The following is a 24,660-nucleotide window of genomic DNA, read 5'->3' on the forward strand; positions in this document are numbered from 1 at the left end:
CGGGATTTTCCGGCCTCGTTCACCCCAAAAAACGGAAAATCCCGCCCGAGGTCACGGTCCGTGTCGACATGGGCCTCCAGCCAATGTTACCAATTCATACCCTATTAATGCAAGAGAGATGATATGCAATGATATTGACTGGCTCTATTTACTCCACATTGTCTAACTCAGCACCGAGGATATATTTGCGAGCCGAGTTTTGAACTTGTTGTTATTGGAAGCGGCGGAACTGTCGCCGCGGCGCCAGTTGTCGGGGGAAGAGGTGGCGGCGGCCCCGGCCCCGCGCCTGCGCACTCCCAGCCGGGACGGGGCTATGCGCGGTCTGCTGTCTCCTCCTCACTCGCTCCAAACATGAAAATCAAGCGGCAGAAAACCGCGAAGAAGCTTCTCGCCTTTTACAAATACAACTACGGCTTCCGCGAACCTTTCCAGATCCTCCTGGACGGGACATTCTGCCAGGCGGCGCTCAAAAATAAAATTCAGATCAAGGAGCAGATGCCCAAGTATCTGATGGGGGAAGTTCAGCTGTGCACAACATCGTGAGTATCTGCCTCAACTGCCGCCCTCGAGTTTAAAGTTTATTTATTAGTGTCACAAGGAGGTTGATATGAACACTGCAGTGAAGTTATTGTGAAAATTCCCCAGTCGCCACACTCCAGCGCCTGTTCGGGTACATTGAGGGAGAATTTAGCATGGGGCCAATGCACCTAACCAGCACGCCTTTCAGACTGTGGGAGGAAACTGGAGCACCCGGAGGAAACCCACGCAAACTCGGGGAGAAAATGCAGACTCTGCACTGACAGTGACCCAAGCCAGGAATTGAATCCGGGTCCCTGGCGCTGTGAGGCAGTAGTGCTAACCATTGTGCCACCGTGCCCTGTCCTCAATACTCATGCAACATCTCAGTTTCCAATCCGCTTTGTCCTTCCTGGAAACAGAATCTTTGAATAAGGCAGAATTGGATAGATCCTTCATGAACATGGAGCATGGAAGGTTATCGGGGTTGGCAGGAATGTGGGTTTGAGGTTACAGTGAGATCAGCCATGATCTTACTGGGTGGCAGAACAGGCTGAAGGAGTCGAGTGGCCTACTACTCCTATCACCATAAGATGCAGGAGCTCCTCAAGTCTGCTCCACCATTCAATGAGATCATGACTAATCTGATGCAATAATTTTCAATTTCCACTTTTCCATCTTATCCCCATAATCGTTGATTCACTTATTGATTAAAAATCTGTTTTTCTCAGCCTTGAACAAAATGATCCAGCCTCCACAGCTCTGGTAAAGAATTCCACAGATTCACTGCCCTCTGAGAGAAGACATTCCTAATTTCTGTCTTAAATAAGCAACCTCTTACTCTGAAATTATGCTCTCTCTTCCTACACTCTCCCACAAAGAGAAAAAACCTCTCAGTATCTACCTGTCAAGCCCCCTGAGAATCTTGTATGTCTCCAAGAAAGTCACCTCTCATTCTTCTAAATTCCAATGAATACAGGCCCAACCTATTCAGCCTCTCCTCATATAAGAAAACCTCTCCCGACCCAGAATCAACCTCATCAACCTTCTCTGGACTGTGTCCAATGCCAATATATCTTTCCTTAGATAAGGGGCCAAAACTCTTCACAGTATTCCAGGTGAGGTGCAGCTAGTGCCTTGTATAGTTTTAGCAGGACTTCCCAATTATTATGCACCATTCCTTTTGAAATAGAGGCCATATTCCATTTTATCTGCTGAACTTACATGCTAGCTTTTTGTGATTTATGCACAAGGGCCACCAAGTTCCTCTGTGCTGCATTTCTGGAGTCATTCTCCATTTAAATAATATTCAGCTCCTTTATTCTTCCAACCAAAATGCGTGACTTCACACGTTCCTACATTATATTTCATCTGCCAAGTTTTGCCTTCTCACTTAACCTGCCTATATCCCCTTTAGTCACTTAGAAAGTTGGCACCCAGGTTCACAGGGTTGTTAAGAAAGCGTACGGAGTGTTAGCTTTTATTGGTAGAGGGATTGAGTTTCAGAGCCAGGAGGTCATGTTGCAGCTGTACAAAACTCTGGTGTGGCCGCACTTGGAGTATTGCGTACAGTTCTGGTCACCGCATTATAGGAAGGATGTGGTTGCATTGGAAAGGGTGCAGAGGAGATTTACCAGGATGTTGCCTGGTATGGTGGGAAGGTCTTATGAGGAAAGGCTGAGGGACTTGAGGTTGTTTTCATTAGAGAGAAGAAGGTTAAGAGGTGACTTAATAGAGGCATACACGATGATCAGGGGATTAGATAGGGTGGATAGTGAGAGCCTTTTTCCTCGGATGGTGATGGCTAGCACGAGGGGACATAGCTTTAAATTGAGGGGTGATAGATATAGGACAGATATCAGAGGTAGGTTCTTCATTCAGAGAGTGGTAAGGACGTGGAATGCCCTGCATGCAGCAGTAGTGGACTCGCCAACATGAAGGGCATTTAAATGGTCATTGGATAATCATATGGATGATATTGGAATAGTGTAGGTTAGATGGGCTTTAGATTGGTTTCACTGGTCGCCGCAACATCGAGGGCCGAAGGGCCTGTACTGCGCTGTAATGTTCTATGTTCTAGTGTTATCCTCACCACTTCCCTACTCCAAGTCATTAATACAGTGGAAATAATTGTGGCCCCAGCACTGAGCCCTCTGTCATTCCACTAGTACAGGTTGCCATCCTGAAAATGCTCCTCTTCTCCCTACTCATTCTTCTATTAGTTAGCCAATCCTTTATCCATGCTAATATACTAGCCACATCACCATGGGCTCTTATCTTCTTAAGTAGCCTTTTGTGCGACCCTTATTGAACCCTTTTTGGAAATCCAAGTATATTACATTGACTGGTTTCTCTTTACCTATCCTGCTCATTGTCACCTCAAAGAATTCTAATAAATTTGTCAGGCATGATTTCATGAAGCCATGCTTACTCTAATTTGTATGTTCTTTGAAGTTAGCCCATCTTCCAACTTTGCTCATTGCTGGAGCTGCATTGCCACAGAAAGCGAAATGTCAAATCTTGTTCTTTTTGTTTTGATTTTCCAGCTGCGTCCTGAAGGAGCTGCAGTCACTTGGAAAAGAATTGTACGGTGCAAAATTGATTGCTCAACGATTTCAAGCTAGAAATTGTTCACATCTGAAAAAGCCTGTAGGTGCATCAATGTGCCTGCTGTCGATGGTTGAAAACAATAATCCTCATCATTACTTTGTGGCCACGCAGGTATTTTTTAAAAACATGTTGAGTAAGGGGTTTTGTACCATCATTAACCATAGGCTGAGAAATTACCAGAAAAATAATGGGAAATTCATGGCACTGGGCAATATTAGTTGGAACAAAAAAAAACACCAGTTTTTGGCAAGACAAAAATACGCCACAAGTTCCAAATCCTCACTGTTAGCCTTGTCAAAACTGGAAAAACTGCCATCTTGCCATCATGAGCCTCTGCATGTCATGAAATTGCTCGACTGGCACTGTAAATGCTGATGGACCTTGCACTGCCATTTAGAGCTGGTAAGTCTTGTAAGGCCCCTTTTGATTATGTAATTTATGATTCCAACGTGAAATTTAACCATGGAGGCCTACAAAAGAATAAATGAAACTCTAGAAAAAGCTAGTCCAACCAACAGCCTGCAGGTTGGATGCGGCTCCCCAAGCCAGTTTCAAAATACCTATCAAACAGGGAAGTTGGAGTGGAAGATTCTGCAAAGATCTCTCCTCCAACAATAGGCTGTTCCTCTCCCAACATTTGCTGCTCATAGACTGAGCCTAACAGCAACTGTGGGAGAGAAACAGTCTGTGATTGGAGGGGCAGTGAACACCAGCAATGCTGCTTATGCTGGGAAGAAAGAGGTTTTCTCTCAGGGGAGACAATGGAAGAACACAAGTGCAAAAGCCCGAGGAGCAGGAGACAAGTGCCAGGGTACAGCAGTGGGGAACTTGTGCTGGGAAGCAGGAACCAGGATGCTGGAACCCAGGGAGTGGGAACCAGAGTGGCAGGGCCATAGGAGTGAGAACCAGAGTGGCAGGGCCATAGGAGTGAGAACCAGAGTGGCAGGGCCATAGGAGTGAGAACCAGATTGGCAGGGCCATAGGAGTGAGAACCAGGATGCCGTGGGGTGGGGAGTCAACTGGCTATCGATTAATTTTTACCCATGATTGCTTCTTTGTTGTGGTGTTAATTAATATGTCTATTAAATGTCTCTCAATTGTTTCAACAGGATCAAGACTTAACCGTGAAAATTAAAAAAATGTCAGGAGTCCCTCTGATGTATATTATACAGAATACTATGGTCCTGGAAAAACCTTCTTCCCAATCAATTGCACAACAACAGTCTTTGCATGGTAATCAGTTTGTCCCTGTATATCAGCAACAAACTATCCAGCACTTGAAAGAAGAGCAAGGCCTGGTGAAGGAATCCGAACCCAGATGTAAAAAACGCAAAAGAAAAGGGGGCCCTAATCCTCTCAGTTGTTTGAAAAAGAAGGCACAGCCACCACAGCAACCAAGTAAAGAGAAAAAGCGAAGGAGAGCGAGAAAGAAAAAGAGAATAACTGCACCAAGTGTCAAAGTAGAATCTACAATGTAGAAGTACAACCAGAGACTTTGTCAGAACATGAACCAAACTGCATAGCTATTTGAACTGAAAGAATCTTCGCAATCATATGAAACGTTTTGTTCCTAAATGCTGAAAGTGTGTTTATAGCAATAAGAATGTAATAAATTGGAACAGGACTTGACTCTTCAACCCCTTGAGCCTGCTCTGCCATTCAGTATGACCATGGCTGATCTTCAGCCTCACAGTCACTTTTCTGCCTGCTTCCCACATCCCTGCTTCATCACATCACATTCCCACATCCTGAAGCTGAAAATCTGTCCATCTCAGTCTTAAATGTGTTCAACAATAGTGCATCCACAACCCTCTGGCGCAGAGAAGTTCAAAGATTCAAAACCCTTTGAATGAATACATTTCTTGTCATCTCCGCTCTAAAGGATTGACCCCTTATCCTGAGGATGTGCCCCAGTGTTCTAGATATCCCAGCCGGAGGAGACAATCTCTCTTTCAAAATGATTGTTGATACAAATTAAGATTCTAATATCAGTATTAACTATCACTTCACATTTGAAAGGAGCCTTTCCAGTTTGTATGAAATGGCAACAGGACATTGGCTTTAAAAAAATCAACCTACTGTAAGAGGAATGTCTGAGTAATTTGGGGCTACTTCATTAAAATTTGAAATGTGTCCTATATCCTGCACCTCATTTTGGAGATAAAACAGCATGTGTGAATGCTTGATTACCTGGACAATCACCTTTTGTGTATAAGGTTTGGGTGCTGACCAAAATGAGTGGATTTTTTTCTTTATTTGCTGATTCACTATATTCTGGCCCTACTATATTAGGTAAATAATGATTGAAAATTATTCTTCCCATGTAACTTTTTTTTTCTTGGTCAATTATTGACAGTCTCGCAGAAAGGTCTTAAGAAGGTGATAAACGGCCAAAGGTGTGATCTGATCTCCACGTGATTTGTGGGAGATTCTCTAAATCTTCACCATGCCCTTTACCTCAATGATCCAAACTAGTTAATATGATAACATGATATTTCTATTTTTTTTTCATTCCTTCACAGGATGTGGGCCAGCATCTATTACCCCTTATTTGCCCTTGACTTGAGTGGCTTGCTCGACCATTTAAGAGCTAACCACATTGTTGTGGATCATATGTAAGCTAGACCGGGTAAGGACGGCAAATTTCCTTCCCTAAAGGACCAGATCAGATCAAGTTTTCAGATTTTTATTGCATTCATATTTCACCATCTGCCGTAGTGGAATTTGAACACGGGTGCCCAAAGCATAACCCTGGGACTCTGAATTACTAATCCAGTGACCATACAACTACGCCATCAGCTCTCCTGGCTATTGTATCTAGTTTTAGTACAAAGTGATATCTGTCCAAGGCAGAAACAGATTGAGCTCTCCCTCGAAGGAATTTGACAAATTCTTATTTAATGCATGAACCAGCAGTCTGTTCCAGATGTTCAATGTTTTCCAGGAAAATAACTACTTCCTGATATCTTACCTAGATCTCGTCATGTACAACTTAAAATTGTGACCCCCTACATCCACCCTCACCTATTAATTGGAATGATCTGTCATCTGGAACACAATCTATTTCCTTCATCTTATAAACCTTTATCAGATCACCCTAAGTCTATGCCTTTCCAAAATGTAGAGTACCAGTTTTTTGGTAATCTTGACAACTGAGATGTTTTAAACCAATAATTCAGTGGTGGTTTTCCTCTACGTCTTTCCAAAGCCTCAGTATCACCAACCATGAGAGGAGGCCAAAACTGGACAGAGCTGAAACTTGACCGAGGTATTGTATATGGACAAAATAATATGCTTTTTAATCATTTGTCCCTTAAATAGCACTTATTTGTTGTGCCTAATGCTTCACAGCATTACCCTTGAATCTTTTGAAATCTGTGCACTTGAGTGCCCAAATATCTTTCTTTCTCCACTTGCTTTAACGCTCTTTAATGCAGATGGGAGCTACATTTGTGTCCAATATTACCACTGTTGTAAAGGTTTCTCCTGTAGTGCAATGATCATCTGTCCAGAATGTGAGAGATCTACTGCAGAAACTTGCTTGGTCCTTGAATTAAGAAAGGGGATGCTTTGTAGAGTGGAGATGAAGGTCGAGGTTGGGGGTGACCGAGGGTTAGGATAATGTGTTAGGATAATGACAGATTGAACTGCTTCAGCTGAAATGTTGCACATAACTTGGATTTATATAGCACCTTTAATATTGTAAAATGCTCCAACCTGCTTCACAAGAATATTACTCTTTGGGGGCAGAGATTTTAGAGAGGGAATTCTTAAGTATTGGCCTACACTAAACATCTGGAGGCACCAATGGCAGGGTGATTAAAAAGCGGGTTATGCAGGAGTCCAGAATTGGAGGACTGTAAAAATCTCAGAGGAAGAAGTTATAGATAGGGTAGGGTGAGGGTGTGCAGCAATTTGAAAACAAGGATGAGACATTACTGGAATAAAAAATAATGTAGGCCAGCAAGCCTGGTGAGGTGGAAGTGACAGCCTTTGACATCAAGGCCTCATTCGACCGAGTGCGGCATCAAGGAGCCCTAGCAAAACTGGAATCAATGGGTTTCAGGGCAAACTCTCCATTGGTTGGAGTCATACCTGGTACATAGAAAGATGGTTGTGGTTGTGGGGGAGGATCAGTCATCTCTGCAGGAGTCCCTCAGTGTAGTGTCCTCGGTCCAACCATCTTTAGCTGCTTCATCAATGACCTTCCCTCTGTCAGAAGGTCAGAAATGAGGATGTTCGATTGCACAATGTTCAGCACTATTCATGACCCCTCAGGTAATAAAGCAGTCCATGTTCAAAAGCAACAAGATCTGGACAATATCCAGGCTCGGGCTGACAAGTGGCAAGTAACATTTGTGCCATGCAAATGCCAGGCAATGACCATCATCAATAAGAGGCACTCTAACCACTGCCCCTTGACATTCAATGGTGTTACCATCACTGGATTCCTCCACCATTAACATTCTTGGGGTTACCATTGACCAGAAATTCAACTAGCCTCGCCACATAAACACAGTGGCTACAAGAGCAGGTCAGAGGCTAGGAATACTGTGGTGAGTAACTCACCTCTTGGCTCCCCAAAGCCTGTCCACTACAAGGCACAAGTCAGGAGTGTGATGGAATACTCCCCACTTGCCTGAATGCAGCTCCAAAAACACTGAAGAAGCTTGATACCATCCAGGACAAAGCAGCGCACTTGTTTGGCATTGCATCGACAAATATCCACTCCCTCCACCACTGACACTCAGTATCAGCAGTGTGTACTATCTGCAGGATGCACTGCAGCAATTCACTAAAGATCCTCAGACAGCGCCTTCTAAACTGCTGATTACTTCCATCTGGAAGGACAAGGGCACCAGATACATAGGAACACCATCACCTGCAAGTTCCCCTCCAAGCCACTCACCATCTTGACTTCGAAATATATCGCCGTTCCTTTGCAATTGCTGGGTCAAAATCCTGTAATTCTCTCCCTAACGCCATTGTGGTCAACCCACAGCATATGGACAGCTGTGTTTCAAGAAGGCAGCTCACCTCCTTCTCAAGGACAATTAGGGATGGACAATAAATGCTGACCAGCCAGTGACGCCCATGTCCCACGAATGAATTTTAAAAAAGCCCATGTTATAGGTGATTGGGACTTGGCACAAGTTAGGATGAAGTCAGTGAAGTTTCGTTAACCTCAATAAGAGTGAAAGACAGGCCACTCAGGATAGTTTTGGAATTGTCAAGACCAGAGATGACAAAGGTATGGATGAGGGCTTCAACAGCAAATGTGCTTTTTTACAGAGGTTGAAGTAGCTGTGTTTGGTAAGTAATCAGGTCATAGAATCATAGAATCTAGAGTGCAGAAGGAGGCCATTCTGCCCATTGAGTCTGCACCAACCACAATCCCATCCAGGCCCCATTCCTGTAATCCCTCATATTTACCCTGCTAATCCCCCTGACACTGGGGTTAATTTAGATTGGCCAATCAACCTAACCCACACATCTTTGGACTGTGGGAGGAAACCGGAGCACCCAGAGGAAACTCACGCAGACACGGGGAGAATGTGCAAACTTCACACAGACAGTGACCCAAGACTGGAATTGAACCTGAGTCCCTGGTGCTATGCGCCAGCAGGGCTAACCACTGCGCCACTGTGTCACCCCTATGTGGTTGAAAGTTCATCCTGAGTTAAACATGACACCAATGTCGATGACTGTCTACTTAAGCCTCAAACATTTGTCAAGAGGAATGGATTTAGTATCAAGCGAATGAGGTTTGTGGAGCTGACCAAAAACAATGGCTTTAGTCTTCCCAACAATTAATTGAAGGACATTTCTACCCATCTAGATGCTGGATAAGCAGTGTGGTAAATTAGAGATAGTGAAGAAATAAAGGAAGGCAGTAGTGGGAAATGTGAATGTTACAAAAAAGTAAAACGTTGCTGAAGCTTTTCAACTTGCACTCATCAGGACAAATGCAAACATGCCAAATTTCAAAGTATCACAACAATTTATCACAACCGCAAGAGAAGAGGGTGCTGATCAGTTGGCAAGTTGACTGTGATTGCCCAAAGTGCTGCATGGAGAAAGCAACAGGGAACTATTGGCTCCCACTGTTATGACGACAGCCAATGTTATTGCTGAGCAAGCCAAATTTGAGTGAAGTCTATCTCACTGATCATAAACTTTTCTTTTATTGTGAAAATGAGGAGGGAAAGCTACTGACCTCAAAAGCGTAGGACTTCAGTAATAACCATAGAATTAAAGAAAAAAGATTTGTTAAAAAGAAAGAAAACTTAAGCAGGCACAAGATAAAAGCTACACAGTTAAAACAGCATAACCCCAAAAAATACTTGGTTAAAATTACACAATAAGCTACCTTTTGGCAACAACCACTTATAAAGTTTGACTTATAACCCAGTAAATTTTACCCAAACCAAGGAATTGCTATCACTTTAATGAAAGTACATCTCACAAATTCTCAGACCCTTCCACTCTGATGTGGAACTCCTAAAGGAGGTTTAGAAACAAACTGTTTCCTAAAACAAAGACTCTTGGCTGAACATTGGGTGGCTACCTCCAAACCAATTGCTTTTTAGCAACTCCCACACAAAGGAGCTGGTTTTCAGGACTTTCCCTCACAGCCAGTCAATTCAGTTAAACATTCATTTTCTTAAATATCTTTTTCCCCTTTCATCTCAGCTTCCACTGTCCTTTCCCACTTTTCTGAACTCAACGTCTCCAAATATAAACATTTTTCATGGTTTCTATTTTGCCCCTACATTTGAGTCAATAAAATGTAATATAACTTCCTAACTATAACTTCAGAAGTTAATTGGGGGAGTCTGTGTGAAAGCAAAGGGATGTCTGGTAGGTGGGAGGCTTTCAAAAGTGTGTTAACCAGGGTTCAGGGCAAGCACATTCCTCTTTGAGTGGAAAGCAAGGCTGATAGAAGTAGGGAACCCTGGATGACTCGGGATATTGAGGCCCTGGTCAAGAAGAAGAAAGTGGCACATGACATGCATAGGCAGCAGGGATCAAGTGAATCCCTTGAAGAGTATAGGGGGTGTAGAGTTAAGAGAGAAATCAGGAGGGCAAAAGGGGGTCACGAGATTGTTTTGGCAGAGAAGGCAAAGGAGAATCCAAAAAGCTTCTACAAATACATAAAGGGCAAAAGAGTAACAAGGGAGAGAGTAGAGCCTCTTAAGGATCAACAAGATCATCTATGTGCAGATCCACAAGGGATGGGTGAGATCCTAAATGAATATTTCTCCTCAGTATTTACTGTTGAGAAAAACATGGATGTTAGGGAACTTGGGGAAATAAATAATGATGTCTTGAGGAGTGTACATATTACAGAGAAAGAAGTGCTGGAAGTCTTAAAGTGCATCAAGGTAGATAAATCCCCGAGACCTGATGAAGTGTATCCCAGGACATTGTGGAAGGCTAGGGAGGAAATTGCAGGTCCCCTAGCCAAGATATTTGAATCATTGATAGTCACGGGTGAGGTGCCTGAAGATTGGAGAGTGGCAATGTTGTGCCTTTGTTTAAAAAGGGCTGCAGGGAAAAGCCTGGGAACTACAGGCCAGTGAGCCTCATATCTATGGTGGGTAAGTTTTTGGAAGGTACTTTGAGAGACAGGATCTACAGGCATTTAGAGATGCAAGGACTGATTAGGGACAGTCAGCGTGGCTTTGTGAGTGGAAAATCATGTCTCACAAATTTGTTTGAGTTTTGTGAAGGGGTAACCAAGAAGGTAGATGAGGACAGTGCAGTTGATGTTGTCTACATGGACTTTAGCAAGGCCTTTGACAAGGTACCGCATGATAGGTTGTTGCATAAGGTTAAATCTCACGGGATCCAGGGTGAGGTATCTAAATGGATACAAAATTGGCTTCTTGACAGAAGCCAGAGGGTGGTTGTAGAGGGTTGTTTTTCAAACTGGAGGCTGTGACCAGCGGTGTGCCTCAGGGATCAGTGCTGAGTCCACTGTTATTTGTCATTTATATTAATGATTTGGATGAGAATATAGGGGGCATGGTTAGTAAGTTTGCAGATGACACCAAGATTGGTGGCATAATGAACAGTGAAGAAAGTTATCTCCGATTGCAACGGGATCTTGATCAATTGGGCCAGTGGGCTGACGAATGGCAGATGGAGTTTAATTTAGATAAATGTGAGGTGATGCATTTTGGTAGATTGAACCAGGGCAGGACTTACTCAGTTAATGGTAGGTCGTTGGGGAGAGTTACAGAACAAAGAAATCGAGGGGTACATGTTCATAGCTCCTTGAAAGTGGAGTCACACGTGGACAGAGTGGTGAAGAAGGCATTCAGCATGCTTGGTTTCATCGGTCAGAACATTGAATACAGGAGTTGGGAAGTCTTGTTGAAGTTGTACAAGACATTGGTGAGGCCATACTTGGAGTACTGTGTACAGTTCTGGTCACCCTATTATAGAAAGGAGATTATTAAACTAGAAAGAGTGCAGAAAATATTTACTAAGATGCTACCGGGACTTGGTGGTTTGAGTTATAAGGAGAGGCTGGATAGATTGGGACTTTTTTCTCTGGAGCATAGAAGGCTAAGGGGTGATCTTATCGAGGTCTATAAAATAATGAGGGGCACAGCTAGATAGTCAATATTTTTTCCCAAAGGTAGGGGAGTCTAAAACTAGAGGGCATAGGTTTAAGATGAGAGGGGAATGATACCAAAGTGTCCAGAGGGGCAATGTTTTCACACACAGGGTGGTGAGTGTCTGGAACAAGCTGCCAGAGGTAGTGGTAGAGGCGAGTACAATTTTATCTTTTAAAAAGCATTTAGACAGTTACATGGGTACGATGGGTATAGAGGGATATGGGCCAAATGCGGGCAATTGGGATTAGTTTAGGGGTTTAAAAAAAAAAGGGCGGCATGGACAAGTTGGACTGAAGGGCCTGTTTTCATGCTGTAAACCTCTATGACTCTATGACTTTTCCTCTGTTTACTCATGGAGCCCTTGTAAGATGCAAAATTTTTTTGTCACCTCTGAACTCCCTTTTGAAATTCAACAGATGAAAGACCGATTTCCCCATTCATCTCATAATGCAATTTCAGATCCAATCAATTTACTTCTAACTCAAAGTCACCATAATCTCTATTTCAAATGCTCAAACCTAATTACTTTAAGTTTTCATCTGTTAAACGTCACACACAACCCATTCAATTAACCCATGTCACATACATACACGGTTTTCTTTACACAGAAAACATAATACTGTGCGGAGTTTGCACATTCTTCCCGTGTTTCCGTGGGTCTCCTCCGGGTGTTCTGGTTTCCTCCCACACTCCAAAGATGTGTGGGTTAGGTTGAATGACCATGCAAAATTTCTCGTTAGTGTCCCGGGATGCATAGGTTAGAGGGATTAACGGGGTAATACATGGGGTTATGGGGATAGGGCCTGGGTGGGATTGTAGTCGGTGCAAGCTCGATGGACCAAATGGCCTCATTCTGTACTGTAGGGTTTCTATGATTCTACGAATCACAAAATATACATCTTGCTTAGAATCCCTACAGTGCAGAAGGAGGCCATCCAGCTCATTGAGTCTGCACTGACTCTCCAAAAGAGTATTCCTGTAACCTTGTGCATTTACCATGATGAATCCACCTAACCTACACATCTTTGGGCTGTGAGAGGAAAACTGAGCACGCAGAGGAAACCCATGCAGACACAGGGTGAATGTGCAAACTCCACACAGTCACCCAAGGCCTGAATTGAACCCAGGTCCCTGATGCTATGAGGCGACAAGGCTAACCACCATGCCCCCTCATCATACCATCCTTCTGAGTAATTCAAAAAGGTGCAAGGCTTTGCTGACAGAGAACAGATCCCTGTATATGAAAGATTGTTACTTCTGGGAAGCGTAAATGCCCCACATTACAAGTGCAACTTATGATCTTAAATTGTTTGTTAGTGGAGCTATTAGCGCACTCCAGGTTGTGCAGCAAGTGCTTCCAATTGTGGAATCACATCTAACAGTAAACATTTTATTTTGGGCTTTGCAAGTGGGATTGGTCTGTATTTTACATTTTTTTTATTCATTCACGGGGCATGGGCATCGCTGGCTGGCCAGCATTTATTGCCCATCCCTAATTGCCCTTGGAGAGCAGTTGAGAGTCAACCACATTGCTGTGGCTCTGGAGTCACATGTAGGCCAGACCAGGTAAGGACGACAGATTTCCTTCCCTGAAGGACATTAGTGAACCACATGGGTTTTTCTGACAATCGACAATGGTTTCAGTAGATTCTTAATTTCTGATATTTTTTATTGAATTTAAATTTCACCATCTGCCATGGTGGGATTCGAACCTGAGTCCCCCCAGAACATTTGCTGAGTTTTTGGATTAATAGTCTAGCAATAATGCCACGAGGCCATCGCCTCCCCTCTATTACAAACAATGGGAGAAATGTATTTGATTTGATCAGCAAATTGTTGGGATATATAATTGGCATTGTGTCGGCATTGAAATTCATACATGACGTTGTTCAAATATGTAGTAGGCAGAAAGTCTTTTTGGACTAAGAGCAGCATCCTATTAGTGGAAAATATCACTTGTGCCATTACTGCATAGTAACAGCATGAAATGGTTTGCTTAGCTTGTTCAATTTTTTGGGATACTTTGCCTTTCCAGGGTAATTTAAGGTCGACAAAGCACTTTTCAGGTCCAAAGGTGGAGGCCTTTGTCCCATTTATGAGTTTGTGCCATACACAGAGAACAATTATCTGATCAGGATAGCCATTGTTCTGCAGAATAACTTTGATGCGCTCTATTTCTCTGCTGAGCTTGCAAGGTGAGCTAGGGCCCCGTATACCAGCTTGTTAATAAAATATAATGCATGGAAACTTACAAATTCTAACAAATGTATTGATCAGTTAAGGCAGGCTTGCAGTAGTGGAGAGCCTGTTAGTGGATTTCTCTAGCAACTTGAGGAAAGGGAGCCCGTTAAACTGCTCCATCTCAAAAACAAATATAAATGCGGGATGAAGCACATTAAGGTGTGTGAGGATATCTGCGATTAATGCATTCCTTTCCTCGACATGCTAGTTAAAAAATCCACTAATGGTTTCTCCACTACTGTCTGCTATTACAGATAGCTTCAAGAAAAATAAGGTGGTAATAGTAGGGGATTTTAGCTTTCCCAACATTGACTGGGACAGCCATAGTATTAGAGGGTTGGATGGAGAGAAATTTATTGAGGGTATTCAGAAGCAATTTCTCATTCAGTATGTGAATGGCTCGACTAGAGAGGGGGCAAAACATGACCTCCTCTTGGGAAATAAGGAAGGGCAGGTGACAGAAGTGTTAGTGAGGGATCACTTTGGTACCAGTGACCATAATTCTATTAGTTTTAAGATAACTATGGAGAATGATAGATCTGGCCCAAAAGTTAAAATTCTAAATTGGGGCAAGGCCAATTTTGATGGGATCAGGCAAGAACTTTCAAAAGTTAATTTGGGGAGTCTGTGAGAAGGCAAAGGGACGTTTGGTAAGTGGGAGGCTTTCAAAAGTGTGTTAATCAGGGTTCAGGGTAAGCACATTCCTCTTAGAGTGAAGGGCAAGGTTGGTAGAAGTAGGGAACCCTGGATGACTCGGGATATTGAGGCCCTGGTCAAGAAGAAGAAGGAGGCACAAGACATGTATAGGCAGCTGGGATCAAATGAATCCTTTGAAGAGTATAGGGGGTGTAGGAGTAGAGTTAAGAAAGAAATCAGGAGGGCAAAAAGGGGTCACGAGATTGTTTTGGCAGAGAAGGCAAAGGAGAATCCAAAAAGTTTCTACAAATACATAAAGGGCAAAAGAGTAACAAGGGAGAGAGTAGGGCCTCTTAAGGATCAAGAAGATCATCTATGTGCGGACCCACAAGAGATGGATGAGATCCTAAATGAATATTTCTCATCAGTATTTACTGTTGAGAAAAGCATGGATGTTAGGGAAGTTGCGGAAGTAGTGATATCTTGAGGAGTGTACATATTACAGAGAAGGAGGTGCTGGAAGTCTTAAAGCGCATCAAGATAGATAAATCTCCGGGACCTAATGAAGTGTATCCCAGGACATTGTGGGAGGCTAAGGAGGAAATTGCGGTTCCCCTAGCAGAGATATTTGAATCATTGATAGTCACAGGTGAGGTGCCTGAAGATTGGAGGGTGGCAAATGTTGTGCCTTTGTTTAAAAAGGGCTGCAGGGGAAGGCCAGTGAGCCTCACAGCTGTGCTGGGTAAGTTGTGAGTGGAAAATCATGTCTCAGAAATTTGACTGAGTTTTTTGAAGGGTAGATGAGGGCAGTGCAGTTGATGTTGTCTACATGAACTTTAGCAAGGCCTTTGACAAGGTACGGCATGGTAGGTTGTTGCATAAGGTTAAATCTCACGGGATCCAGGGTGAGGTATAAATGGATACCAAATTGGCTTGATGACAGAACCATTCCAACCATTATTCATGTAAATTGAGTCTGTGTCTTATAAGTTCTGTTTGTGAACAGAATTCCCACTCACCTGAAGAAGGGGCTCAGAGCCTCGAAAGCTTGTGTGGCTTTTGCTACCAAATAAACCTGTTGGACTTTAACCTGGTGTTGTTAAACTTCTTATTGATGACAGAAGCCAGAGGTTAGTTGCAGAAGGTTGTTTTTGAAACTGGAGGCCTGTGACCAGCGGTGTGCCTCAGGGATCAGTGCTGTGTCCACTGTTATTTGTCATTTATATTAATGATTTGGATGAGAATATAGTAGGCATGGTTAATAAGTTTGCAGATGACACCAAGATTGGTGGCATAGTGGACAGTGAAGAAGGTTACCTCAGATTGCAACGGGATCTTGATCAATTGGGCCAGTGGGCTGACAAATGGCAGATGGAGTTTTATTTAGATAAATGCAAGGTGACGCATTTTGGTAAATTGAACCAGGGCAGGACTTGCTCAGTTGATGGTAGGGCATTGGGGAGAGTTACAGAACAAAAAGATCTCGGGGTACAGGTTCATAGCTCCTTGAAAGTGGAGTCAGGTGAACAGAGTGGTGAAGAAGGCATTCAGCATGCTTAGTTTCATTAATCAGAACATTGAATACAGGAGTTGGGACGTCTTGTTGAAGCTGTTCAAGACATCGGTAAGGCCACACTTGGAATACTGTGTACAGTTCTGGCCACCCTATTATAGAAAGGATATTATTAAACTAGAAAGAGTGCAGAAAAGATTTATTAGGATGCTACCAGGACTTGATGGTTTGAGTTATAAGGAGAGGCTGGATAGACTGGGACTTTTTCCTCTGGAGTGTAGAAGGCTGAGGGGTGATCTTATTGAGGTCTATAAAATAATAAGGTGCATAAATCAGCTAGATAGTCAATATATTTTCCCAAAGGTAGGGGAGTCTAAAACTAGAGGTTTAAGGTGAGAGGGGAGAGATACAAAAGTATCCAGAGGGGCAATTTTTTCACACAGAGGGTGGTGAGTGTCTGGAACAAGCTGCCAGAGGTAGTAGTAGAGGGGGATACAATTTTGTCTTTTAAAAAGCATTTAGACAGTTATATGGATAACCAAATGCAGGCAATTGGGACTAGCTTAGGGGTTGAAGGAAAGAGTGGCATGCACATGTTGGGCCGAAGGGCCTGTTTCCATGTTGTAATCCTCTATGACTCTATTATCCTACCTTCACTGGTCAATACCCGTTATTGGGATTTATATAGCTCACTGTCTCCAAAGGTTACTGTTATTTGGGAAGCACTTGCTGAACAATCCAGAATGTGCTAATAGCTACATGAGCAACCAATTTAAGATCATTTGAGCTTGTAATGTGGCTCATTTACACTTTTCCAGAAGAGACCATACATTCATACATAGGGAACCACTCTCTCCAAACAAAAGAAGTATGTTCAAGTCTTGCTTGAATTACTTGGAAACATGGGGAATCTCTGGTTCTCTTTGTTTTTCCCGTGGCAATGCTTTAGCTACTGTCGACTTTCCAACCAACTTTTTCTCTTGTCGCATAAATTGTTGTGACTGTTTGAAATTTGGCATTTTTGCATTTGTCCTGATCTGTAAGACAAAAAAAAACTTCAGCAACATATTTTACTTCACAGCAATATTAAAGTTCAACCAAGTAACTGTAAATGTACATGTGTACATGTGGAACCTAATGTGTTTCCAGATGAAAGCACAAAGGGACAGCATATTGTTGAGGCATAAGAGACAAAGGATGTGTCTTGGGGCTGTTTCAGACATCATTGTGTAGAGTTGGAAGACATGCTATTGCAGGTGATTCTTTGGCAATGACTAGGTAGATAATAAGAAATAGGCAAGGGCAATGCCACCCAACTGGACAACGGAGAAGTGTTGGAAGAGGATGTGGTCGACCAGGACCAAAGCTACAGTAAATGAGAGATACTTTACCAAGGTCGCAATCAATGAACTTCATTATGGCTGAGGGCTGATTGGTACAGTGGCAGGGCTAGAACCCTTTATATAGGGATTAAAAGGATTGAGTTGTAAGGAAGATGGGCACAGATGTGGAGAAGGGTAATGGTCTCAGTTTTGAAGGAGAGATAGCACCTGACGAGAGAACCATTAACAATGTCAGCTAGCATGAGCACCAGGAAGGAAGGTTGGATAGTTAACAATTTGGCGTGAATAAGGATGAGACAGCAGGAGATGGATAAGCTGAGCTCACAAAAGACCTGTTGGGAGATGAGTTTAGGGCTAAAGCAAGGGGGAAAATACTATGATTTGATTTGATTTATTATTGTTACATGTATTAGTATACAGTGTAAAGTATTATTTCTTGCACTCTATACAGACAAAATATACCGTTCATAGAGAAGGAAAGGAGAGGGTGTAGAATGTAGTGTTACAGTCATAGCGAGGGTGTAGAGGAAGATCAGCTTAATATGAGATAGGTCCATACAAAAATCTGACAGCAGCAGGGAAGAAGATGTTCGGTTGGTATGTGACCTCAGACTTTAGTATGTTTTTTGTGATGGAAAAAGGTGGAAGAAAGTATGTACAGGACGCGTGGGGTCCTTGATTATGCTGGCTGCTTTTCCGAAGAAGCAGGAAATGCAGAGAGAGTAAATGGATGGGAGGCTGGTTTGTGTGATGCACTGAGCTTCGTTCACAATCCTTTGTAGTTTCTTGCTGTCTTGGTCAGAGCAGAAGTCATTCCAAGTTGTGATACATCCAGAAAGGATGCTTTTTATATTGCATCTGTAAAGATTGGTGAGACTCGTAGCGGACTTGCTGAATTTCCTTAGCCTTCTGAGGAAGTAGAGGCATTGGTGAGCTTTCTTAACTATAGCATCAGCATGGAGGGACCAGGACAGGTTGCTGGTGATCTGAACAACTAGAAACTCTTGGCCATTTTAGGGGCAGCACTATGGCTCACAACACCAGGGACCCGGGTTCAATTCCGGCCTCAGGTCATTGTGTAGAGTTTGAACATTGCCCTTGTGTCTGCATGGGTTTCCTCCCACAGTCCAAAGATGTGCGGGTTAGTCGATTGGCTATGCTAAATTCACCCTAGTGTCAGGGGATTAACAGGGTAAATATGTGGGGTTACTAGAATAGAGCCTGGGTGGGATTGTGGTCGGTGCAGCCTTGATGGGCCGAATGGCCTCCTTCTGCACTGTAGGGATTCTATGATTTCCACTTCATCCCTGTTGACGTAGACAGAAAGCAGTCTCACAACACCAGGTTAAAGTCCAACAGGTTTATTTAGTAGCACAAGCTTTCGGAGTATCGCTCCTTCTTCAGGTGAGTCCTCAGCCCTTACTGTACTCACCTGAAGGAGCGATACTCCGAAAGCTTGTCCTACCAAATAAACCTGTTGGAATTTAACCTGATGTTGTGAGACTTCTTACTGTGCTTACCCCAGTCCAACGCTGGCATCTCCACATCACGCTGTAAGACAGGGACATGTCCTCCACTATGCTTCCTGAAGTCGATGACTATCACCTTCATTTTACTGACATTGAGGGAGAGATTATTGTCATTGCATAAATTCATTAGATTCTCTATCTTTTTCCTGTACTCCACCTCATCATTGTTTGAGATCCGGCCCACTACGGTGGAGTCATCAGCAAACTTGAAAATTGAGTTGGTGAGGAATTTGGTCTCAGTCATAGGTGTATAAGGAGTATAGTAAGGGGCTGAGGACACAGCCTTGTGGGGCACTGGTGTTGAGGATAAACATGTTGTACCTGTATAACCTCAGATACTTTTGACCAGTTTACTTACTCAAAAGTTTATCCTGGTGTCCTTATTTGCAAGATGGACAAACACAGTAAAGGTTCAATAAGTTTATTAATAATAACACTATTAACCCTTAGATTACCCACATAAAACAAGAGGATACCCCAGATTCAAGTATACTACCCGCAAAGATGGCTCGATTCTGTGTCCTTCCGGTCAATCTCAATTGCAGTTTCTTCCTTCCTTCCTTCTCTGGTCAGTCTTACCGATGGTCAAGATCACGTCCCTTGTCAAGTCTTCGCTGCTAGTGTGTCTGAGATGCGTACCTTTATCCCCCTGCCTGCCTTTCCAGAAACTTCTCTGGCTTCCGGCCAATGAGGTCCCAGGTGGGGGTTCCAATACCCAGTGGGTTTCTTGATGTCTGCCTGACAACACACCAGAGCCCACCCCCAGGTGTCCATCTCCATGGTGTTGCTACATGTAACCTGTTGCCAGATAAGGTAACTGCAGGAACTCTAGGTGACAGAAAGCCTGGCCCGATCTGGGCTTCCAACAATAGGCCGGTGCACTTCAATGGGATGCGATGACCTCCTGCTGGGTCTCAGTAGAGTGCAATGATCCTTGATGGGTGATGGATGGGCCAGGCCCAGACATGTTTCTATGTATTTGTATATTTGACTTTCGTCAAGTCTGGCCTGCCCGAGGTTTGACTGCATTTGATTTTATCATGCCCAATTCTTTAATTTAGGATATCCAATTTAATCAGCCTTAAAACTAGGCCCGGATTATAGCATGGAGTTATTGTTGCTTATCCTTACTGATTACAGTCTGTAGGTTAGGAAGTCTAGGATCCAATCACAGATGGAGGAGCTGAACCCTAGGCCACAGAGTTTGGAGATGAGTTTTGTAGGAATAATGGTGTTGAAGGTTGAGTTATAGTCAATAAATAGGAGCCTGACATAAGTGATACTGTGATCATAATGAATTTTACCTTCATCATCCTTTGGAACCAGCTACAAGCTTTTGCACAGTTGACCACAGAGCCCTCATCTAATGCCTCTCGTCTATCATCCAGCTGGGTGGGATTTTTCTTGTCTGGTTTTATTCCTGTCCATCCAGTCATGATGTGGAGATGCCAGTGTTGGACAGAGGTAAGCACAGGTTAAAGTCCAACAGGATTATTTAGCAGCATTAGCTTTCCCGAAAGCTTGTGCTGCCAAATAAACCTGTTGGACTTTAACCTGGTGTTGTGAGACTTCATCCAGTCATAGCCAGGGAATCACCGGCTCTGGTTTCTCTTCCAACTTGTGCACAATTGCTTCTGGTGTAACCCAAGAACCTATCCTTGGCCCCCAATTTCTCATCTACAAGCTTCCCCTTAGTGACATCATTGAAGACACATTTTTAGATTCCACATATAGACTGATGACACCTTGTTATAACGCACAACAATCTTTCTTGACTACTCCACCCGTCTTTAACTTGCCATGTTGCTTAACCAACATCTAGATGAGCAGATATGTTCTCCAAAATATTGGGAAGGCCAAAGCCAATGTCTTTATCTACCAAATCAACCCTTTTTCCTGGCAACTGCCTGAGTAAACTTTTGGTAGAATTTGCATGTTAATTAGCCGCATTGAAATGTACTTTAGTCACTGGTTTATCCTATTTGAATTTCATGGGCTTGAGTTTGAAAGCATCTCTTATTACATAAGTCCCTCATGATAAACTACAAATCAGAACACAAAACATCAGCTGTATCCAAGGCCTTAAGACACATGCAATCGGATCAATTTTATATATAGCCAATTTCATAGTATACTCCACAGTCCGACTGAATATTTCAGCTTTAAAATAGATGGAAAGTTTCACAAGTTCACATTATAAAAATAGAATGTAGAATTTCAATTCCGTGGGCTAGGGGAAGCAAGTCAATTGAATAGGTCTCAATCTTATGACAAAAAGTGCATGATCTCAAATTTGTTGAGGTAGAAGATGGAGAAGATTTAAGACAATAGTTTATACTGGAGGAGAAACCAGACGTTATCTGCATTCCTGGATAGTCTTGGAATAGTAATCAGTTTTAGCAAAGAGAACTTGAAGTAAAATTCTTAAGTAATGTTTTAATGAAGCAGATCTCTTGGCTCCTTATTTGGGACAATTTCATTTTCCAATCTTTTTTGTGGGGGTGGGGGGGGAACTCAGGGCAGCATAGTCACACATGGTTAGCTCTGCTGCCTCACAGCACCCGGGACCTGGGTTTGATTCCAGTCGTGAGACAGTGTGGAGTTTGCATGTTCTCCCAGTGTCTGCCTGAGTTTCCTCTCTCACTCCAAAGATATGCAAGTTAGGTAGATTGGCCATGGTAAAATGTGCTGGGTTATGGGGATAGGGCAGGGAGATGGACTTCAGAGTTAATGCACACTCCATGAGCTGTGTAGCTTCCTTCTGCACTGTAGTGATTCAATGGAGCAGTGCAAGTAACATTAAACACTACATTAAAGGGCATTCAAAACAATAGAAAAGGGGCTGTCTAAATATGGAATTTTAAAAAGTTTGATCTTGTAAGATATTAAGTTTGTCTCAATTGACAAAATTTGATTAATCTGAGCCAAGCATGCTACCGGAGAAAGTTAATTAGCCGCATTGAAATGTACTTTAGTCACTGGTTTATCCTATTTGAATTTCATGGGCTTGAGTTTGAAAGCATCTCTTATTACACAAGTCCCTCATGATAAACTACAAATCAGAACACAAAACATCAGCTGTATCCAAGGCCTTAAGACACATGCAATCGGATCAATTTTATATATAGCCAATTTCATAGTATACTCCACAGTCCGACTGAATATTTCAGCTTTAAAATAGATGGAAAGTTTCACAAGTTCACATTATAAAAATAGAATGTAGAATTTCAATTCCGATTTGAGTTCACAGAATTGGTACATAACAGAAACAGCCAGCCTGTCATGACTGCACAGGTTCTCTGTAGCAGCAATTTACCAAATGGAACTTCCCCACATTTTCCCCACAGACCTGCACATTCTTGGATGACAAACCAATTTCCTCTTCAATGCCTTGATTGAACTTGCCTCCACCACACAGATTTTTGATCAGAGCAATTGAGTGAAACAGTCCAACTAAATCTGAATCTTCAGATTGGAGATTGAATGTATGTCAGGGGTTCACATCAGCCTTGTGGAAAACCTTTTACACAGACATTATTGCCTAAGAAGTCTAAACTTGCAACGGGCTGATTCCTTGCTGCCTGGGTCCCTCCATGAATGTCTCTGAACCAGAGCTTAAGCTAGATACACAGAACTTGCCATGTACTTACTCTGTAAAAGTTAAGACAGTTTAGTACCTAGTCAAATAGCTGGATAACTCCACAAACTCTGCCCATTCCTCACTCAGCCCCAACCATCCCACCCAACCGACTAACCCCAATCCCTCCCTTTGACCCGACCATCCATCTCCCCACTCACTCTTCTATTTAAAGACTGAACCTTTAAAAATCACCTGAAGACAGGGGCTAGTAGCATAAAAAGGGGGCAGGTCCTCTCTTCCACCCCTTGATTCTGCTACGATCCGCTGAGCTTAGATGGAAGACGTTGTGCTGCCCATTTCCGTGTTACCTGGGACTGGAAGAACCCGGGAGAAATGGGCAGCAGGATCAGGTCTATAAACTCTTCATTGGTAGTGTTAATGCAACAGGAAGATCTAGGCCATTGTCCTTAAATAGATATTAGAATGTTTAAGAAGAATAAAATTCCATATGCAACAAAATTTGATTTTTTTCTATTGAACATTCTGCAAAGTTGACAGGAATCAAAAATACTTCATTTACAGCCTCCCTGTCAATTTCATTTCAGCTACACGTACTTGAATTACATTCCTCATCTCTTTTCAAGTTTCCGGGCTTTGCTCAAATCATTAATGGAAATTCCACTTCCCCAATAAGTTAGGCCAAAAGTGATCCTACAAATAACAATTCATGTGCAGCATTTTCAAGGTGAAATTGTTTAAAAGGAAATAATGAGCTAAGTTACCGTGATATGAAAACAAGTCAGAACATGGGCTCAAAATTTGTTTCAAGAAACGAGAAGACTATAACAAGTATTTTATTAGAAAAGTTATGTATAACAGCATGAACATCAGCGTTCAACATTTAATGACCTAATTAAGCAACAAACTAGAGACTCAGTAGCATAAGCAAAATGCTGCTCAAAATGAAAGCTTTCACCTTTTCCATAATTAAACATTCATTAAAAATTATCTACACATTTTATACAAAAAGGGGAATATAGGCTTACAGGCACATTGTTTAAAATAAAACAGCATTGTAACACTCCAGACTGATAAAAGCATCCTAAAATTATGAGTATGTTTTCAAAATTAATATTTCATATATCCTTGGTTGCATTTTAATAGTTTGTAATTCCAGTGGACAGTGGGTGCTGCTAGACTGTTCCAAAAATGTGTCAATGTAGAGGAACCAGCACACAATCTAAAAGTTAAATTAAGTGCAAGTGTTGAATATCAACTTCTCTACTACTATGCTGCAGAATATGAATTTCACCAATCGACATTTTATTGAGACAGTCTACCAGCAGCAGTGGTGTTACACAGGTGACATTTCCAAATAATGCAATCAACAAAGCCATAATTATGTCTGCACAGAAGTGTATTCATAATATACCTGAAACATTATGCATTTCTCCAATCATGATTCAGTATAAAACCTGTCAAGGAGTGTGAGTTACTTGTATTCACCATAAACACTGGAATAACACACCTAATCCCAAAAAAATTGAAAAGTTTCTCTGTCCAAAATAATCTTTTAACTCAATATACATTAAAACCAATTTATTAAAGTATTGTAATGGTCTCAATTCCCCATACGGGGCAATACATATCTAGTGAATACACACTAGTCATTCAAGATCAACCCGATCAGACAATGTTGAATCTTGGTCCTGGGGTTGCAATAATGTCGCTGTAAGGCTCAGTTTGCGTAAGCTCAATTGCCTGTTGCTTTTTAAGTACCAAGAAACTGTAGAACTTTGCAGCTGCCTGTTTCCGGTTGTTCTTTCGACATAAATCTGCCAGGCTTATAGATTCAGCTCCCGTTTTAGCCAAAGCCCTCTGAAAAAAAACCAAAAGTGATTAAGTCGTGACCTGAAACAAAACTGAAGTATATTGAAGACAGGAAACTGCATAAAGGATCATTTTTAATGCATGTAAATCAATGCATTTTTAACACAATCACCAATACTTTAAAAAACTAAGAGGAGGTAAGTCAAGAGCAGCCCGAATTTAAACAGTACAAATA

At 42.4% G+C, this 24,660-nt stretch overlaps 2 protein-coding genes across 9 annotated transcripts in view; one reads left to right on the forward strand and one right to left on the reverse strand.

Moving 5' to 3' along the window:
• Positions 1-226: 226 nt before the first annotated feature.
• utp23 (UTP23 small subunit processome component) lies at positions 227-4,763 on the forward strand. The gene is made up of 3 exons (XM_078216474.1): positions 227-539; positions 3,063-3,237; positions 4,236-4,763. Exons 1-3 carry the CDS (start codon positions 352-354, stop codon positions 4,602-4,604), a joined length of 732 nt encoding a protein of 243 aa, XP_078072600.1. The 5' UTR covers positions 227-351; the 3' UTR covers positions 4,605-4,763.
• An 18,342-nt stretch (positions 4,764-23,105) lies between these two features.
• rad21b (RAD21 cohesin complex component b) overlaps positions 23,106-24,660 on the reverse strand; it is an 82,415-nt gene continuing 80,860 nt past the window's right edge. For 5 of the 8 annotated variants that reach the window (XM_078216477.1, XM_078216482.1, XM_078216479.1 and 2 more), the window contains exon 14: positions 23,106-24,473. In XM_078216477.1, the coding sequence (XP_078072603.1) occupies positions 24,282-24,473 (192 nt within the window). In that variant the 3' untranslated portion in view covers positions 23,106-24,281. The remainder of the gene's footprint in view (positions 24,474-24,660) is intronic. The other 3 variants (XM_078216481.1, XM_078216480.1, XM_078216483.1) reach the window with 1 other exon arrangement.

This window comes from Mustelus asterias, chromosome 7, assembly GCF_964213995.1.
Source record: "Mustelus asterias chromosome 7, sMusAst1.hap1.1, whole genome shotgun sequence".
In the NCBI taxonomy this organism is placed as follows: Eukaryota; Metazoa; Chordata; class Chondrichthyes; order Carcharhiniformes; family Triakidae; genus Mustelus; species Mustelus asterias.

Bases quoted from the DNA above. Each gene is read 5' to 3' on its own strand.
- utp23 (XM_078216474.1), top strand. From the start codon at position 352: ATGAAAATCAAGCGGCAGAAAACCGCGAAGAAGCTTCTCGCCTTTTAC. The intron at 540-3,062 runs GTGAGTATCTGC...TTGATTTTCCAG, and splicing joins GTTCAGCTGTGCACAACATC to CTGCGTCCTGAAGGAGCTGC. The intron at 3,238-4,235 runs GTATTTTTTAAA...TTGTTTCAACAG, and splicing joins ATTACTTTGTGGCCACGCAG to GATCAAGACTTAACCGTGAA.